Here is a 20,062-nt window from a genome sequence, read left to right as displayed (position 1 = left end):
TAATATAGATTTGCTATGATCTGCATTATATCAGGTTAAGACTGAGAGTCTTTGGGTTAGTCTTCGATAAGTGCTTTTCCATCTCTATAAACAACCCATTTTCCTTCCTTGCGAGCGTCCTTCACTTTGGTCAATTTGTCTTTAGCTGAGTCCGGGTGAGATACATATCTTGGTGCCTCTCAGCTTATTGGTTTGCTTGAGAACCTTTCTTCTTGCCATCCTATAATTGAGAACCACTTTGGCTTGTGTCCCAACTTGGGCAGCAGAAACTATGACCTTTGAGTCCCATTCAATCTGAGGGGTTGTTGCTATAATCTGGTCAATCTTTTCTGTTATGCTCCCTTCATGCCAACCCTCGAGCAGTCCTCCTATGCATCGACACCGGGTATTAGCAGCCCCTTTTTCCTGTTCTTGTACTTCCTCATACACTTCACTTTTGTTGATTTTATTGTCCATTGTTACTGTAATTTCCTGCTTTATTGATTTGACCTGATTGGTAGCCATGTCCTGGACTTTGGTCATCAATTGTGGTGCAGTGAACTCCACCAAGGGAAGGTACCTTTCCGAATCTGATTTTTGGTCAGCCACATAGCATTTCAAAAGATCTAACATTGTTGAATTTTCTACTTCACTTTGACCATCTGTCTGCTGCTTCATTGTGTATTTGCAATACCTCCTGTATCATTTCTTTCTTGCCATTGCTCTCCATCTCCTTCAATTTCCTCCCAAGGCTGCAACCATAAGCCTGAGCTCTCTTCTGTCTTGTAAGTAGTAAATCTGCTCATGTGGATCGGTGTCAATCCTTCTCTTGAATGTCAATGTGTAGGGGCTGGATGTTGCTGCAATAGCAGAGTATGAGGCCTTGCTGGCCGGGGTTGAAGCAAACAGTTTCGTCTTGGGAAACTCCATATTGAACTTCATAAATCTGATAAACCCTTTGCTAAAATTCCTGCTGCGTGCTGCTACAGATGGGGCTGAAAGGTAAGCTAGAGGGGCTAAGGGCTGCGACAAGCTAAAGGACTGAGGGGCCGTGCGACGGGCTGAGGGAGGTTGCTTGCTTGAGGTCAACACTCCTACACAGCAGAAGGTTCAACCCGAGATCACCAGATACTTAAATACATGTGCTTTGCTTACATGTGAGTGGACAACTCAGATCTGAAGAGAACTGCCAAAACCCAATAGATATATAGGTAAATCTCAAGTACAAAAACTTGCCCACATATGTACCAGCGCTGCTAGGAACGGTACCAAAAGAAGGCTCTGTTCTGCATCCTCTTAAGGAAATACCTCCTCTGTGGCCACGTGCCTCTATGATAGGCTTCAGTAGTAGCTGCTCAAGGCTGAGCACTCCTGCAAGATATGCTCCGATGGAAAGCTCCCTTTTCTGCACCTCTTATGCTCTCCTTCAGTGGGTAGGTATGCATCTAGATATGCTGCAGACATCTGGACTTCTTCCCTGCAAGTAGTGTTGATGTAGATCCCTGACTCTCCCTCCCAAGATAGTGACCTGATGGTGAGACTCCAAGAATGCATAAACCCCTGCAATGGAGGCCCTATCTATAGGAGAAAATCCCTACCAAACTGGCTGACTGGTCCCTACAGACCAGCCAACCCGGTCAAGCAGAACTGACATGACTGGGTCTTGTCAGCAGTCAGCTGACTGCTTGTGGGACCTATAAAAGCAGCCCCTAGCAGACAGTGTCGGCTGCTTCTGGTGCTGCCCCTGCTGTGGCTGCCCTTCCACCATTCCCTGCTGCTGTTACAGGCCTCCGTACTGCTGAAAATTTGTTCCTGCCTGCTGTACATGTACCTGCTGTACTTCCTGTACTAGATCCTGCTCATGCTGTTAACCTGATCATCTCTCTCTCTTGCAGCCCTTTTCTTGCTTCTGCTGCTGTGCACTGCTGCAGACCATGTGCCGTCTGCTTGGGCTTATGGCTGGGCTCTTTCCAGCTCCAGAGCCAGCCCACGTAGGCAGTCTTTGGTGGCCCTTTGGGCAGCCCCAAAGAAACCCTAAAAGGGCCCTGATCTACTGCCCATGTAGCAGCCATACATATACACATACAGATACACACATCTATACACACACCACACACACACACACACACTTCCTTTTGTAAAAGCATCCCCCCCCCCTTCACACACACACTCTTTTTGTAAAAGGCAGCATTCTTAGAAGTAGTAGCTGTCTCATCTTGAGACAGTATGAATGTATATTTTTCCTAATGAATACTGCTTGTCACACACACAAACACACGCGCGCACACGTGCATGCACGCGCACGTGTGTGTGTGTGTGTGTGTGTGTGTGTGTGTGTGTGTGTGTGTGTAGATACATCAACATAAGTATTACATATAGAAAGGCATACTCCTATTTCTATTGTGATGCATCATATACCTAGATGAGTCCAGGAACATTCCCAAACTCATCCTCTAAAAACACAACATAGTGCAGTTTCAATCTCACGAGAGTCACTCATAAGATTGAAAACCATAAACTCCATCACGCATAGCAGGGACTAGCTACTATGACATCCCCACTGACGTCATCAGCACCCAACAGTGGGTGTAGACCATAGTATAAAAGTATGCTCTCACACTTACAAATCCACACACCCACACATACTTCAGCATCCATTTATACACAGTCTTCGTACTGAGTTTCTATCGTGATGCATCATCATACTGTCCTAATAACATATCATTTTTACTCTACAAGGGTTGTATTCTTCCTCTGCATACATTTCACATTGATGTATCTATCTGATACAATTAAAAGAAGGGGGAACATTGTGAGTTTCTTTTACGAGTCTGGTCGCTGCGTTTCTGAGAAGGTCATCTTCATACATTCCTCTCTGATAGAGGAAAACAATTCTGTGGTTAGGTAGCGCTCCCCACCACTCGGTAAGATTGTCACAATCATCTTGCCAGCATTTTCTGGTCTCTTTGCCACCTGTTGACACACATACTAGACTTGAGGAAGATTTGAAACGATGATCTATAGTTCTTGCAATATGGGCTTTTTCTCTAAACCTTCTGCACAAGCAGAAATGCTTCATGTATGCACATCTCTACACATGTATACATCACAGAGAGAGGAGGGTGCATACCTCTAAAGCTGCAGCAAATGCAGCTCCTGAAGAAATGCCCACAAATAAACCTTCCTCCCTGGCAAGCCTTTGTGCAAATGTTATCGCTTCCTCACTAGAGACTGTGAGAATCTCATCCGCAACAGTGACGTCTGTGACCGTTGGAATAAAACCAGGGCCAATACCTTGGATCTTGTGTGAACCCTTGCACCCACCTATAAACATGCAATCTAAGCTAACCTCCAAGAACTACCAGATTGCAAGTTTTCAGTAATAGAAGTAAAGAATAGGGATCGGCATAGGAGATACGCACAACCAAGATACCTGATAAGACAGGGCTTTCAGAGGGCTCTACAACCATGATCTTTACAGATGCTTTTTGTGCCTTCAAATACCTTCCAGCTCCTGAGAAAGTTCCACCAGTACCAGCAGAAGCAATGAGAATGTCCACCTTTCCGGCTGTGTCCTTCCAAATTTCTGGCCCTGCACACTTCAATGGGCATCAGCTTGCATAGAATAGTCGCATTATTTCAAACGTAGAATTGACGACTCGCTAGGACAATAGGCTAGCACCTACAAGATTTACCTGTGGTTCGAAAATGAGCCTCAGGATTCATAGGATTCTCCAGTTGATTCAGCATGTGTGAGTTTGGGATGGTGGCAAGTAATTCGTTAGCTTTTCCGAATACTCCTGCAAACCCTAGCGCGGGATCTGGAGTGTATCATGTTTTATACATATTTTTAGAAGGTTGTATACATATTGTTTAAGGACTACAATCAATAGGGTACACAACCTACGAATAACCTAGTATTTCAAGGGAGCGAACCCGTGATGTGTATCTCTGCACCCAATGCCCGCAAGATCATACGACGTTCCATCGAATAGGTAGCAGGCATAATCAAGGCCACCTTATACCCTCTCCGAATGCCAACAAAAGCAAGAGCGATGCCAGTGTTTCCACTTGTAGGCTCGACAAGGGTGGTCACGCCAGGCTGTATGAGCCCCCGGCTTTCAGCATCTTCAATCATCCTGTTGAATTCAAGAAATTCTAAGCTTATGCATAATGCAACTAGCAGAATAAGACGCTACATTTCAGCGCAATACAGGACACAAAAGCTGGGCATAATGCAGACACAAATGTTTTAGACATCATACGGTAGGGCGATTCGGTCTTTTACTGAACCCAGAGGCTGCTGATATTCGAGCTTGCCAATGATTCTCGCCAAAGCTCCCTCGGTATTTGCAATGTTCTGTAGCTCCACCAGTGGAGTCCACCCGATCAACTGCATTGAACATGAAGACAATCTGTCCTGAGGGTGAAGCCACAGATTCCTAACTGACGATCAACTTGGATCTCACGACAAGGATAACCTGTGTAATGTCGCGAGCAATGTTTTCTTTCCCTGCTGGTGGATCACAAGAAGCTCCCTCATTGGCGAACGTGCGATACTTCCCAAGGAATCCTCCAGACTCTGGAGTCGCGATCTGAAAGTAGCAACATTTATATTCCTCAAATCAATATCTCTCTCTCTGCCTCTCCCTCCGCCCGCCGTCCCCCCAGAGTTTGAAGCGTGGAGCCTTACAGGATCTGCTGGAGGCGGGATGACTGAAAACCTATTGACATGCTCGTCCATGATCTTATAGCGAAAGATAAATTCGTACACAATGTACTGGAAGGGTCCTAGTCTCTGTAGCGGAGGCGACAGAAGAGCAGGTCCTGTCGAGCTGGAGCCAATTGTACGAAATTTGGGATGTCACACTGTGCGAGAGCCGCGCTGAGTTTTGTACGAATGGCCCAATTCAACGAATCTACAATATACACCTAAAGGTCAACGCCTCACAATCAGATGAGCGTTGGCAAAGCTTCAAGAGTCCAAGTTAGAATAATTAGAGCACGGCCACATGGGGAGGGAAAACCATCGAAAGGAGAGGTTTGGCGGTGTGGATTCTGGCCACATGGAGAGATCATCGTATGCCCAAGACAGAGCGAAACGGCGGTGAACTGCGGTGGTGGAAAGTGCAATCAATGCATCTTGAAAGCCACCAAGCTGGAGATTAGCGACCTGGATGTTGAACAGAGGTGGGAAGAAACCCCCGCTGTGAGACCTCCAAAGCTCCATTCTTGGAGATAGGAGCTTTGGCACGTACCTTGCCTCAACCAGCGTGCCTTGCAGGCTTCCTTTCCCGCCAGGAGCTCCAATTCTCCTGAAATCTGAAATGTGAGGTGCAGAAGCCAAGATTGGAGCTTTGGAGGTTTCCAATGGTGGCATGTGGCTGCACTCTTAGTAAGGGTCTTTACAGACCAAACCCCCACTCGCCCAAAGCCTCAATTTTCTTCCTTTTGACTAGGAAAGAACAGATCATTACACACCGCCCATGCCATTACAAAGTATGTGGCAAGGTATTGTAGGTTCAAGCCCCACCAACCTTGATGCAATAAATGCTTTCACCTATGTAAAACCCCCGCCCATACTCTTGGACGGGGGGTCTTGGATGCCCAACTTTGTCCACCCCCCTTTTTTGGTGGATCCAATCATCTCTTTCAATGTGGCACCACGCCCCTATAACAAAGGCTTGGCGGGCAAGGGCTTGGGTGGTGTGTAAAGGCCCTAAGTCAACGTCTCATAACCACTTGGTACTGAAAGTTTTGCACCTTTGAGCTCCGACTCTACGATATCCTCTTCCAATTCTATGAGTTTCTGCCCTTTGGAACAGAGAGTATGGGATGGCTCCACAGAATTTATGCGCTTTGGAACAGAGAGTATGGGATGGCTCTGCTTGCCCATGTTGTTTGAAAGTGTCTATAAATTAGACTCTGTTTGTGCACTTGAGGTTGCATTGGTTGTGTCAGTTGTTGTGTGACTCACCAACAATGTAGTTGTGCACAATAGACCTTGCATGCTAAGTTTTAAAGTGATGGAAACGACTTCTCGCACATTGCAATTGAGCACAAGGACAAGGATGTTGTTGAAATGAATCCTGGAATCAAACATATGTAGTTTAAAGGATCGCTTCGAAGTGACACACATGTGTAATCTGTCAATCAACTGAAAATGGGCCGTCGCCACTGCAGTATTATATCCAAATACAGTCCTAACCAAAACTTCTGACTTCGGATCCTCCAAATAGGTTGTCTACTCTCATAAACCTATAAAGGATTCATGCAAAATCCGTTCGCTAGCATTGGGAATACATTGCCATGCAAGTTTGCAATCCAGAATGTTCCCTGTTTTAGATCCTCCACGATCTAGTATGATCCCTGATATCTTAGTTGTAGCTTGCTTGGAAACCCCCCTAACCTGCAATATGGTACACTAACACCAATCATCCACCTCAAAAGTCTTAAATTTGATATTACAGTTCATCCATGCTCTTTGCCGCTCCTGAATGGCCTACACTATATATTGGCTTTGAATCTAGTTCTCCTCCAGTCAAAGCAACTATCCCTACCAAGACTGAGGCTAGAAAGCTAATTCAATGCTTCCTTAATGGAAGGGGCTCATGTGGTATGGGAGGGTAGGGTATAATAAGCTTCTTTTCTATGACCTCTAATAGTCTAGGGTGAGATAATGGCTTTATGGTTGCATGGTGAGTTCTAGATATCACACTATATGCTTTGGCCATTAGCCTAGAATTTGGTGTGAAGTATCTTGGTTAGCTGACTCAACCAAGAGTTGTTGTCTCAATTCCCTAAGGAGTAGATAAGTTATGGCTCTTCCAAGTTATACTTATATGCACTATTATCCAATCTTATTTTGACATAAAATTAGAAAGCTCTAAGTTTCAAAAAATCCAAATTTCAATCAACTATAATATGTTTTGAAATGCTCTAATTTACCAAAGATCCAAATTTCGCAATCCACTATAACATGCTCTATAAAGAATGGCTAGTTGATGCACTTTAATAAGCACTTGACACAAATATTTAGAGATGTGATGAAGAATTGTGCAATACATATAAATATTATTGTTTTCTAGAGTCATGCTACCTATTATGTCAGTAAAATTTCTATGAGAATTGTTACATAAAAAACCTAGTTCTCAATATTATTGTTTTCTAGAGTCATGCTGCCTGTTATGTTAGTAAAATTTCTATGAGAATTGTTACATGAAAAACCTAGTTCTAATGTAAACATGTCCTAGGGCTTTGTATACATGTGCAACATAATTACAATTACTAGTATTTATAGACTTATAAATAATGAGTAACTTCATGTTCGAGGGTGACATTTCTTTAGCTAACCCTCATACATGAGCATCTAGCCATTATAACTATCAATATGAGGATAATTATGCCGTGATTATCGATGACCAACATATGAAGATAGTAGTATTCTTTATTATTATGTAAAGGCCAAATGAGATGAACCTCGGATGCAAAGGATAGTGGGATGTATGTAAATTGACAATCGAAGGGCAGAAACTCAAGCGCAAGAATAGTTACCGAGCAAGGAATCCACACTTGAGGTCACACCAAATAAATAAGGTGGGGGGAAACAATTCTCCATGATGAGTAGTATGGTGGGTGTTAGTGCTATACACAGAAATACCAGCACTCAAACAAACAAAAAAGGATAGTGGGGACCACATTCCTATTGTTTTTGGCATATTTCTAAAAATGCAAGTCGAAAGAATTCCTATTGTCTTTGGAGTATTTCTATTTGAGGTGGCATTGAATAAAATAAGGTGGGAAGAAACAATTTCACATGAGTAGTCTGGTGGGTGTTAGTGTTCCACATAGAAACACCGTCACTCAAAACAAACAAGAAGCACAAGTGCCGAGTGCACTACCCCTTTTTCATAGAGACTCCACAAAGGGGTTCTTTTGTAGAAGCCTATAACTCCCTATTTTATGAGGGTTGAATCCCATTTTGTTAGAGAGAAATCTCTTTTTTGAGGGCTTTGCCGCCTCTTTGCCGTTTCATTAACCCAATCATTCTGAGTTCAGGATTTCATCATGCCAATTGTCCTATATTGGTTGGCTATTTTACTTGACCTTAATAAAATTAGCAAGAGGCCATTGGCGCTTAAATTCTATTCTGTTAACGTCATCTTCTTGCACATGACCTATCAAAGAGGAATCATACTTATGACCAAAATTGACAATAGAAACCTGCAAGTTGGAATCACATCTTCTTCAATGTCCCTGACTAGTCGAGCTGCAAAGTAGCGATTGGATCAACAGCATGAGCTTGTTTAATGGTGTCGACACTGACATTGTACTTGATTTTTCCTTCTCCCACCAGTTTCTTCAGTTCTCCCCCTTTTCCTCACAAGAAACATGAAGAATAGCCTAAAATGAGTTCTAAAGTCTAAAGAAATAGGGGAGCCATCTTGTCGTTATGCCCTCCAAAGAGATATGCACTTAATAGGAAAGCCATATATCGGACATTCTTTTAAATCATGTAATTGCATTTAGATCCTAAAAGTCTAAATTCAATGGAGATGAAAGATAGTACAAATTCTTTCCTCTATGAGGACAGTTTTGTTAACACGATGTTGATAATAAATATCAATAACATCCAACCTCTTCAGGCTAGCCTTGCAAGCACTGCACACATAGTCCCATGACCCTTTCACACCAAAATTGCCATTCTCAAAGACATTTCCAAACTTAGTGGTGAGATGTACCTTCTTGCACGAGAAATGTTTGATGGCCTAGTATGGAAAACAATTTTGTTAAACAAATTCTTCAAAGGCATGTCCAAATTCAAGTGGATGTGATGCACACCTTGCCGACTAGAATCTCATTTGTGAAAGGGCCATAAATGTTAATAGTGTCAAGGAATGTGGCCCCACCTTCAATAGCATACTGGATGACAGTGATGTTGATTTTCCTCAGGCCATAGAGACCAGTGAGGCCCATGCAGCTGAAGCTGAGGGCAAGGGCCTGCAATTGGAGGCAAGCAAGGAGATTGTGCAGGAGAAACATAAATTTGAAGGGACCCTTAGACACATTTCGTTGACTAGCAGAGAAGAAAAAAAAACCTCAAACGGTGCATGGGTACCATGTAGGCTCCACTGAACTCAAGCTAAATCAGTTCTTTGGCTTCCACATGTCCATCAATCCAAATTCCAAGGGAAACTTAATCATTGCTATAGCCCGCCCCTTTTAGGGGTAGTGTGGATAGTGGGGACCATATTCCTTAAAAAATTTGGCATATTTCTAAAAATGCAGGTTGAAAGATTTCCTATTGTCTTTGCTGTATTTCTATTCCTACTATTTTTGGCATTTGTGCTCTCTTGTTTGATTAGGAGAAACTAGTAGGGAGCCTGCGCGATGCTGCGGCATCTTTTTGGTTCTCCTTAAGGTGGACTTATAGAGTTGGAGGAAGAATTTCTGGCAATTCTTCCACATGAACAACCTCTAACAGGGATCACAAACTTTGTATTTAGCTGTGCAAAATAGAAGGGTCATGGGTTTGGGTTTTTATTGTTAACTTTACATTTAGTTGTGTGAAATAGAAGGTGTAGTGGGTTTGGGTTTTTATGTTATTATGTTTTACGACGACTGCTCTAAAATTAATACAACCCAATCGAGGATATAGTTGACGAGACAAAGAGCAAGAAGATAACATCTATATGGCAAGTTGCATCAACTTCATGGAGAAATCCTAACATGGCTCATGTCGGCCATAGTAGGAATGCTCCGCATGACCATTTTGCATACACTCCGAATTTCCTAAGCTTTGGATGTCTTTTTGTGGGAGATCATGCGACCCTTCCACATGTCTCTCGGTCCAACCCAGCCATCTTAGATTTGGGCCTACAACATTCTCATGGACACTTGATGAATTTTGATGGATGGGTGCGCTCCTGATAGATTGCTAATGCAATATGCATAGTGAATTGCTTTCGGTCCAAATTACAATATTGCCTTGCATCCCAGTTATCCTCAAAAATAGAGATAGCATTGATCATTAAGAGATTATTCTTCCATCTCTAGCTCCATTAGTAACACATCTCTCAATTCTTCTATCTAGTAATTAGTTCTTTGATCAAAAAGTGCCTAGGATTACTGTGATTTGAATGTGTATGTTTCATAAGATTCTTGTTTCTAGTAATTAGTTCTTTGATAAAAAACTACTTGGGATTACTGTGATTAGTTCTTTGATCGAAAACTAGTATGTGATTTGTTTCATAAGATTCTTGTTTAGTTCTTTGTATGTGATTTGTTTCATAAGATTCTTGTTTCTAAATTCACAGAGCAGCTGAGTACCATTTCTTTGTACAGTTAGAAACAAGGAAAACGTAGTGTAGTTCAAGCCTAGTACCCTTGCCTTACGCTTTCTCAAATAATTCTCAAATAAGAGATTTAATAGGAAAACGAAAACCACCTATGTGACTACACTGATGAAGAAAACAAAAGGAAAAAGGAAAAGAAAAACCAAAACGAAAAGGCATCCACCGATGATGAATGGTACTTGCAACGGCCACCTCATCAACTATGTGCACAAGCAAGTGCACTTGAGTTGTCATAATGCTCGAGGGAAAGTGCGTGTGACTACTTTGAGTAGTCGTTTCACCCATGCTTTCTCAAATAACTCTCAAATAAGAGATTGAATAGGGAAACAAAAACCACCTATGTGACTACGTTGACTAGTCACATAGGTGAAGAAAACAAAAGTGAAAAGGAAAAGAAAAACCAAAACCCCCTATGTGACTACTTTGAGTAGTCATTTCACCTATGCTTTCTCAAATAACACCAACACAGACTATGATTGATGTTCTGCCGATGAAGAGGGGGAATCTGGGCATTGCTTCCTATCTCCAATCCAAATTGCTATCACACTCTCCAATCCAAATCACGATCACAGTATTAGAACTATGGTGAGGAAGAAGAACTTTAAGTTTGTTGAGTGAGGTTTGGCAAATGAAGATGAGATCTAATCCAAATCGCAATCTCACTGTCTGAGAACTATGATGAGGAAGAAGAACATCACCTTTGACAATTGAGGTATGGAAATTGAAGATGAGAATTCCAAATGTATGCGTCACTTCCAATTCTAAATTATTGAAGGCTAGTAGTTTCAAAGGTTCTTCAAAAACTCTCACATCTCCAAGTTGACACATGTCCTTGCTTCTTTTCTCCTTTGTCCATGGTTAATAGGTAAAATATTATAGATGTTAGATATCAATGCTCCACTCTCGTGTAACTACAGGGGAACCAGCTAACTCTACTTGTAAGCCCCCCATATGAGGAGAAGGCATTTGAGTAGCTTGGTTATCCGCCGGTAGGTCCTGGTTTGGACACAAGATGGGGGCCATGTGTGGCCTGATGGCTGGACGACTTCAGATAGAGTTGGCACACCACCAACTAGGCTACATGCAAGTGCGGGAAGGCATCCCATGACTGACTGCACTGAGGGTAGATGGAGCATTTCCTGGGGCAACCCACTCTCGGGTTGCGGGGCTCGTTTGGAGCCTCAGATGATCCCGGATGGCTTTGGGCCAAATGGTGACCATAGGTCAGTTCCTCTATTTTGTGCACCGGTTCTATCGTGTGGTCGGTGGCCTCCGACCCCCAGTCGACCGTTTTGGGCGGACTGGGTCGGTCACCCAATTGGGTCTAATCGACTACTTGTGGTGGCTATATAAGAGCGAGCCCGTGAAGCCCATTTCATCACTGGCTATAGCAACCCTGATTCCTTAGCATCCAGCCTCCATCTTCTACTGTTTCCAGCTCGCCATCGAAGCTTCTTTCACAGGAGTGCATGGCTGGGAGGCAGCGCCATCTATTGTATCAGCTTTACAGTAATCAAATTTTTTGATTCTCCATACTATCTGTTTTCTCTCTTGTGTACGAGATCCTGTTATCTGTTGAGCACAGATGTTGTATTGTTTTCTTACATGGTATCAAAGCCTGGACTCTAGTAAGAAGATTTGGTAATGTGTTTCTGTTTGCGAGCAGATTGTGAGAGATGGCCCAGCCCGCAAGACTGCGAATCCCACCGTTTGGCAAAAGCGAAAACTTGGACGGCACTAACTACCCATTCTTGAAGTTCAAGATGAAGACCATCCTAAGCGCATACGAGCTTATACCATCTGACTACTATCAATGCTTTTGGATAAAAAATTCACGACAGGGCATTGATGGCAACAAGTATGTCTTTGGCAATAGGAGAGGAGGATCTTCATGCTGCAGCTGTCTTTACTAATAGCCGAAGCCTTGATATATCCTATGCACTGAAAATATACGAGGCTTTGTTCGTAGCAATTGAGGAGATTTGCATGGAGGCAGTTCATGTACTTGCAGATGAACCATGGATCAATGACAGTGGTGCATCGCGCCACATGACCAGTCACAAGGATTGGTATACCTCTCTACAGCCGGTAGGGAATGACATCCTGGTAGCAGTCAGCAATGATGCAAAATGTTTAGCAAAAGGAAAAGGTATGATTGCTCTCAAGTCATGGAGTTGTAAAACAGTTGTCCGATGTTCTTTATGTGCCAGATATCAAGAGGAACTTGTTATCCATTTCTGCGATCACGGATCGGGACCTCAAAGTTCACTTCAATAAGAATGGCGCACAGATTTTAGATCTTCAAGGGAAGGTCGTTGGTAAAGGTACACGCCGCAACATCTATGAACTCTCAGCTTTCAGTGCTCGAGCGGATGTGAAGAACACTAAGCTGTGGCATGAGAGGTTTGGTCATCTAAACCTTAGTTCTTTGAAGGAGATGCATAAAAGTGGAATGATTGCAGACCTACCAAAAATTGTAGATCTGCCCGATGTATGTGAAGCTTGCATGCTGGGCAAGCAGCATCGGCATCCCTTTCCTAAAGAGGCCAGCAGGGCAAAGGCTCCTCTACAGCTCATTCACACGGACCTCTGCAGAAAGATGGAGATGGAAGCTTTGGGTGGTTCCAACTACTTCATGATGCTGATCAATGACTATAGTAGAAGGATATGGATATACTTCCTGAAGACTAAAGACGACGAGGCTTTTAGTAAGTTCAAGGAATGGCATGTAATGGTCGAGAAAGAAATGGGGAAGAAGGTGAAGAAGTTGAGATCAGACAGAGGTGGAGAGTTCACATCAACTGAATTCGAGAGTTACTGCAAAAGTCACGGGATCAAGAGGCAGAAACCCCCACCACATACATCACAGCAAAATGGAGTAGCAGAGCGCAGCATGCGCGTCATCTGCGAAATGGGCCGGAGTATGATGAAAGGAAAAGATTTGCCAGAGACTTTCTGGGTTGAAGCATGTAACACTATAGTTTACATTCTGAATCGTAGCTACATGAAGGCTGTGAATGGGATGATTCCACTGCAGGCCTTTTCTGGTAAAAAACCTTCAGCTACACATTTCAGAGTTTTTGGATGTGACTATTTTATGCATGTCCCTGATGCTAATAGAACCAAATGGGAACCAAAGAGCCAGAAGTGTATTTTCTTGGGCTATAGTAAAGAGGCGAAGGGTTACCGTCTCTATAACCCTATTACCAAGAAGGTAATTGTAAGTCGCGATGTGGTCTTCTCAGAACAGCCACATCAATTGGAGGAGGATGCTTCCTTCCCAAACAACCAGGACCAAGATATCCATCAAGTACCACCACCAACAATAGGCCGAACTCCCCCAACGGTGCTTGGGAGGATTCAAGACAAAGAAGAGGAAGAAGACCCTGTAGAACCACAATGGCAATGGCCATTCCCGAAGTGGGTAAAGCAGCTTTTGGATGGCAGAGAACCTCCAACCATTGAGGAGGAACCATCCGAACACCACCGGTCCAAGAGATTAGAGGAGCAAAGAAGGGCGCAGAAACACTTGATCAACTACGCATTGATGACAGAGGTGATTTGTGTTGAAGAACCCAAGTGTCTTGAAGAGGCATAGGGTGATGACAGGTGGATGGAGGCTATGTAGTCGGAGTATGGCTCCATAATGAAGAACAACACTTGGGACCTTATGGATCGACCACCAAAACGCAAGGTAATCGGCACCAAGTGGGTGTACAAGACCAAGTACAAGTCCGATGGCACATTGGATAAGTACAAGGATCGGCTCGTGGCAAAAGGATTCGCACAGGTACATGGTTTTGATTATCAGGATACTTTTGCTCCCACAACTCGACTAACCACAATTCGCAGTGTTTTGGCTTTAGCTACCCAGGGAAGTTGCCCCGTGTTTCAGATGGATGTAAAATCCACCTTTCTGAATGGAGATCTCAAGGAGGAGGTATACGTGGAACAACCACTAGGTTTTGAGATCCCCAGTTCAGAAGGTAAAGTCTATAAACTGAAGAAGGCACTTTACGGGTTGAAACAGGCCCCACGAGCGTGGTACCAATGCATTGATGCCTACTTTCTACAAAACGGGTTCAAGAGGAGCCCATCTGATGCAAATTTGTATATCTTCAGAGAAGGAGGCAAGTGTATGATTGTGGTTCTTTATGTGGACGACCTTGTCATAACAGGGAACCATGAAGAGAAGATCTCACAGACAAAGCATTTGCTAGGAAGAGAGTTTGAAAAGACAGACCTCGGACTGATGCATTTCTGTTTGGGGATTGAAGTTTGGCAAGAGCCGAAACAGATCTTCATTTCACAGCTGAAGTATGCTAGAGAGATACTGAAGGCATTTGGCATGGCTAAGGGCAAGACAGTTGGTACCCCTATGGAGGCTGTCGTGAAGCTCTCAAATGAGGATTCATCACCATTGGTGGACGAAGTGAAGTATAGAAGACTTGTGGGCAGCTTGATTTACTTATGCAACACGTGGCTGGACATCAGTTTTGCAACTAGTGTACTAAGTAGGTTTTCCAATAAGCCCCGGGAGAACCATTGGAGGGCAGGCAGGAGACGTGGACAGTAGGAGATCAGTGACAGGTTATTGTTTCTCACTTGGACCTGGAGTTGTGTCATGGGTCAGCAAGAAGCAACCCATAGTTTCTCTTTCTTCTACCGAGGCCAAGTACAAATCAGCATGCTTTGCTTCTTGTGAGGTAGTGTGGTTGAGGAGGATTTTAGGGGCCATGGGTGCAATGCAGAACAAGCCTACACGATAATCATAGTTGCATGGCGATTGCAAAGAACCCTGTGTTCCACGGTCACACAAAACACCTTGAGATTCAATATCCCTTTGTACGCGAGCTCATCATGGATGAAGAGGTCGACTTGGTGTACTATCTGACTACAGAGAATGCTGCGGACACCTTCATGAAGGCTCTTGGAAGAGACTTGCTGGAGAGGCATCTTCATCGACTTGGCATTGGATCGAAAAAGTAAGTTCACTTGCAGGTGGACATTGAGGGGGGGTGTTAGATATCAATGCTCCACTCTCGTGTAACTACACGGGAACCAGCGAACTCTACTTGTAAGCCCCCCATATGAGGAGAAGGCATTTGAGTAGCTCGATTACCTGGTAGTTCTTGGTTTGGACACCAGATGGGGGCCATGTGTGGCCTGATGGCTGGATGGCTTAAGATAGAGTTGGCACACTGCCAACTAGGCTACATGCAAGTGCAGGAAGGCATCCCATGACTAATCGCACTGAGGGTAGATGGAGCATTTCTCGAGGCAGCCCACTCGGGTTGTGAGGCCCGTTTGGAGCCTCAGATGATCCCGGATGGCTCTGGGCGACCAAACGGTGACCATAGGTTAGTTGCTCTATTTTGCACACCGGTTCTATCATGTGGTCGATGGCCTATTTTGGGACCAACCCCCCGTCGACCGTTTTGAGCGAACTGGGTCGGTCACCCAATCGGGTCTAACCGACTACTTGTGGTGGCTATATAAGAGCAAGCCCATGAAGCCCATTTCATCACTAGCTACAGCTATCGTGATTCCTTAGCATCCAGCCTCCATCTTCTACTATTTCCAGCTCGCCATCAAAGCTTCTTTCACAGGAGTGCACGGCTGGGAGGCAGCGCCATCTATTGTATCAGTTTTATAGTAATCAAATTTTTTGATTCTCCATACTATCTGTTTTCTCTCTTGCATACGAGATCCTGTTATCTGTTGAGCACAGACGTTGTATTGTTTTCTTACAGTAGATAGTGAGAGGTTTTCATAAAAAAGCTCGCCCATTGACTTTCATGAAAATGGTTCTAACCATTGCCAACCAATTGTTTGATTGGGAGAAATTGTGGATAATGAGAGGTGTTCAAGGAAATGCTCACCCACTTCCTTGACTTTCATCAAACTTGCTCACAATTAGTAGCAATGGCAGCATTGACTTTCATGAAACTGCTCGCCCATCTCCTTGACCTCATGAAACTTGTTGTAGCAATTAGTAGCATTGCCAACAATGGCAGCATTGACTCTCATGAAACTTGCTGTAACAACTAGTAGCAACTTTCATGGTGCCACCATGTGGTAGCCTCCTCAAACATACAAACAAGAGTAGGGCCTATTGGGGCGGCCTCTTTGAGAAGATTGTTCGTGCTCTCTTGATTGGATTACAAAAAATTGTAGATACAAAGAGGCGTTCATGGAAATGCTCTCCCTGCCCCTCCACTTAAGAGCGCTCTTCCTTTTGTTGGGACTTCATTCCCATATAAGCTTAAACATCACCAGCAACTCCTTTCCTCCACACAAACCATCAGCTCAAACTCCAATATGCCAATGCCCAACCTCCTTGCACTATTTCTTCTATTTACCTTACTCATTGAGGACAACACCTTCACTTAGGTGGAAGCAGAAGCCTTGATCCCCCAAAGCATTCATTAATTTCGGGTGAAAACTATACTTGGGCTCTTTTCATCTTTTGCAGATTACACCCTCTTCTTTCAAGTCTCAGCATTAGTGAAAGCAGGCTAAATCAATTGCAAAAATTATATTCTACACCGAGAAGATAGGCTTGGCTGACATTTATGGTGTTCTTGTTTCCTTGAACAAGATGTGATTTGTGTGGTGGAAGCTGTTGTGTACATTGCGAAGGATTTGTTGCTTACCTTGCAATGGAGTTTGTTACTAATGCTGCCTATGACAAGCTAGCTACATATGTTTTGATCGCATATATTTAGACTTAACTACGATTTTGAATATGTTTTGATTGCCTATATTTAGGTAGGTAGCTATGTGCCATGAAATGAGAAGTTGAGCCACCATTTTCAATTATCACATACTTTTGTGGTATTGCTTACCATCGTGTATTGTTCATTTGCAAACCATTCTTATTATTTAAATTGTCATATTTTATTGTGCAAAAGAGCTCAAGTGAGTAACACATACATACATATTAGATAGAAATATACACATGAACATATACAATACAAATGTGATTGAATTCTTATTTCTTGTCATAGTAGTTGTGTCTATTTAATAAAACAATGCGCAATTATATTTTATATGATGTGAAAATGACATTTAACTCATTCAGACATGATTATTTGCATTGTATTTAAATTATAAATAAATGACGGAGTAGGGGGACATTTTCTTTGAAAATTATTCTTGGTTTTTAACGTGTTGCATGTAGTGTTGTAATATCTTTTATATTATACCACGGGATGCATTAAAGTAATTGAAAGGGAGCACTAGAAGCATTGTGCTAATACAAGATTTAAGACATACAAAGGCATCGTTGAAGCGCTTCGGAGGTTATTGCTAACACAATATGTACTCAGCACTTTAAAGCATGAGGGAAACTGTTCAATGCATCCTCCACTAGTTGTGGCAAATCTCTTTGAAAGATGATATTCAGAGACAAAAGTATTCTGTGACCTGGCTATTGTCCCACACTATTTTTGCTTGCAAAATCATCAATTACATAGAAGATAGCATTGCCAAAATGGAAGGTCCTATTGAGAAGTGGAATGGGTTATGCACTTGAAGTATATTGCTTGCAAACAGTTCCATTGTTGCTGTCACTCAACCACTACGGCATCATTCTCAATTCAGTAGGTTCATTCAATTTTTGAAAATTTGACGTGTTTATTACTGAATTCATAGATAGGCAATGATTTAGGAACCTAACAATGTTATATATTCATTTCAAATGTTTTTTTCTGTAGACATTCTCTTTGGCCACTCCCTTCATCGGTTCATTCATGAGTGTTCCATACCTAGAGCAAAGTTTCCCTCTACTAAAACTTGAATGCATGCTCCTAGTGATTTGACCTTGGCTTGTAAATCTAGCATTGTATTGCTTTTTCCTTGCACCTAGATCCCTACAGTAGCCAACCACAAGAAATGAGCATGGTATTGCTCATTTCTTGCATCTAGATCCCTAGAGTAGTGGACCACACAAGGTTGTCCACTGCAAAAGTGAAAGCAAGATTTTCATATCAATTTTCTTCTTATGCTCTTACTTTCTCTCTTAGAGAAAACACAATACTTAAAGTGCTTGTCCCATTATTCCCATCCACGAGTTTGTGATATGTATCACGACAATATGTTTAGGATGAGAAGTGTAATGGTGCTTGGATGTTGTTTGGTTTATGTGTATCCACTTGTATAAAGCATATTATTAGAACTCTTGCTAGGTCAATGTGTTGTTTGGTTTATGTGCCTTCACTTGTATATGGGAAGTCTTGCTAGGACAATGTGTACAATATCTTAGGGGGTTTACCTCATAGAATGTTAGTGTACCTTGTGCATTCAAAAGGAGGGCCTTTTTAATTCAACTTCATGAAAACATTTAATGGGATTACAATAATAGGAGGCATTTTTAATTCAACTTTGGACAAAAAACTATTAGTTCATAAGTAGACAGGGGTTGTTTTATGTGGGGGGGGGATTTTCAGTGAGAGGTCTCTTAAATACCCCTTGAATGCACGTGATACATGGGGTTTCTTAGTAGTGCATCCCCAAGCCAAAATGTTGCATTTTAGTTTGCACAAATGGGGGCATTTTAAAGTTCCAATTTATTTTCCACTTAGAGGTGCATGGAATGGCATTGTTTGAATAAGCTTTAATGGATAAAGTTACTTGCATGGGGCCCTTGTCAATGGTAGACAACTTCATGATTCAAATAAGCCATTGCCTAGAGCAAGCATATAGTGGTGCTACTCAAGGACATTATCTACACCTTGAGGTTGAGGGAGGCAACAATCAAAAGGCATCCTACCAATGAGCAAGCTGAGATAATGATTCTCATAACATCATACATAAAATGAGGGCCTCAAGTGCATGATATGCCATCATCACATCATAGATGAGTGCCAGATCTAATGGCCCTAGTGTGGTCAACCCATTTATGTGTATTGCTTTTGGGCATAGACAAAGGCAACATCAAAATGTAGATTTGGTAATATGCTATTGCCTAAGTCATGTATAGGATAGTTGCATCTTTATGCTAAAACTTCCCATGAGGAGAGAGTGGGAGCTACTTGAGAAATGTATGGAGAGCCAAGTTGTGAACCTCCACCCAACAAGAAGGTAAAGTAGTTGTCCCCACTCGGCAAGAATTCAAAGAAGTTGTGACCACCTAATGAAACCATCCATGTGGAGAGAGTGAAGGGTACCAAGGAAATTTATGGATAGACAAAGTGTGGATATCAATCCAACAAGAAGGAAAAAAAGGAGAAGTGGTAGGAACTAGGTTGAAAATCTCCTTCAACATAGAAGGATGGTGGAAACCAACCGTGATGGCTCCTATGACCGCTACGATGGCTACAATGTTGGGGGCAAACAACGAGCTAAAGGAGATGCACAAAAAATTCAAGGGGAAAGAAATGATGCTAGAAAACCAATGAGTTCTCCTTAGTCAAGAAAAGAAATGTGTGACATGTGCAAGAAAAATAAATGTATCCATAAATGAACTATGACACATATATCACATCGGTCATATTCAAGTGTCATTTTAATCCAAAAATGTATCATGGAATGGTGAATTCCCTTCTAGTATATATTTTATTAATAGCTTAATCAACATTGAGCTTAGCTTCATATTTCAATTCCCAAGGCTACTAATACTTATACAAAATTTGCAACATCGTGGGCTCTCATTGGATGAATACGCATCCCTCAAGAATATAATTGCAATGACATGGGCACGTGAAGAGTGCTCCAACTACAAGAGT

The 20,062-nt window shown here is 42.6% G+C and overlaps 2 protein-coding genes across 3 annotated transcripts in view; both read right to left on the bottom strand.

Moving 5' to 3' along the window:
- Window positions 1-20,062, bottom strand: part of LOC147905674 (protein THYLAKOID ASSEMBLY 8-like, chloroplastic) — a 156,292-nt gene that overhangs the window by 122,239 nt on the left and 13,991 nt on the right. The gene's annotated exons all lie outside the window — the stretch shown is intronic.
- Window positions 2,417-4,868, bottom strand: LOC147905675 (bifunctional L-3-cyanoalanine synthase/cysteine synthase D2-like). The gene is made up of 8 exons (XM_087373979.1): window positions 4,673-4,868; window positions 4,461-4,574; window positions 4,245-4,372; window positions 3,916-4,118; window positions 3,675-3,800; window positions 3,413-3,571; window positions 3,110-3,303; window positions 2,417-2,952 (listed from the first exon to the last, which is right to left on the bottom strand). Exons 1-8 carry the CDS (start codon window positions 4,721-4,723, stop codon window positions 2,803-2,805), a joined length of 1,125 nt encoding a protein of 374 aa, XP_087230105.1. The 5' UTR covers window positions 4,724-4,868; the 3' UTR covers window positions 2,417-2,802.

Source organism: Dipteris shenzhenensis, chromosome 1 (assembly GCF_047967505.1).
Source record: "Dipteris shenzhenensis isolate YYH24624 ecotype China chromosome 1, Dip_SZ_1.0, whole genome shotgun sequence".
Classification (NCBI taxonomy): Eukaryota; Viridiplantae; Streptophyta; class Polypodiopsida; order Gleicheniales; family Dipteridaceae; genus Dipteris; species Dipteris shenzhenensis.
This window is presented reverse-complemented; position numbering and strand designations above follow the sequence as displayed.

Bases quoted from the DNA above. Each gene is read 5' to 3' on its own strand.
- LOC147905675 (XM_087373979.1), bottom strand. From the start codon at position 4,723: ATGGACGAGCATGTCAATAGGTTTTCAGTCATCCCGCCTCCAGCAGAT. The intron at 3,801-3,915 runs GTTCGCTCCCTT...GATACACTCCAG, and splicing joins TGCAGAGATACACATCACGG to ATCCCGCGCTAGGGTTTGCA. The intron at 3,572-3,674 runs GTAAATCTTGTA...TGAAGTGTGCAG, and splicing joins GGCTCATTTTCGAACCACAG to GGCCAGAAATTTGGAAGGAC.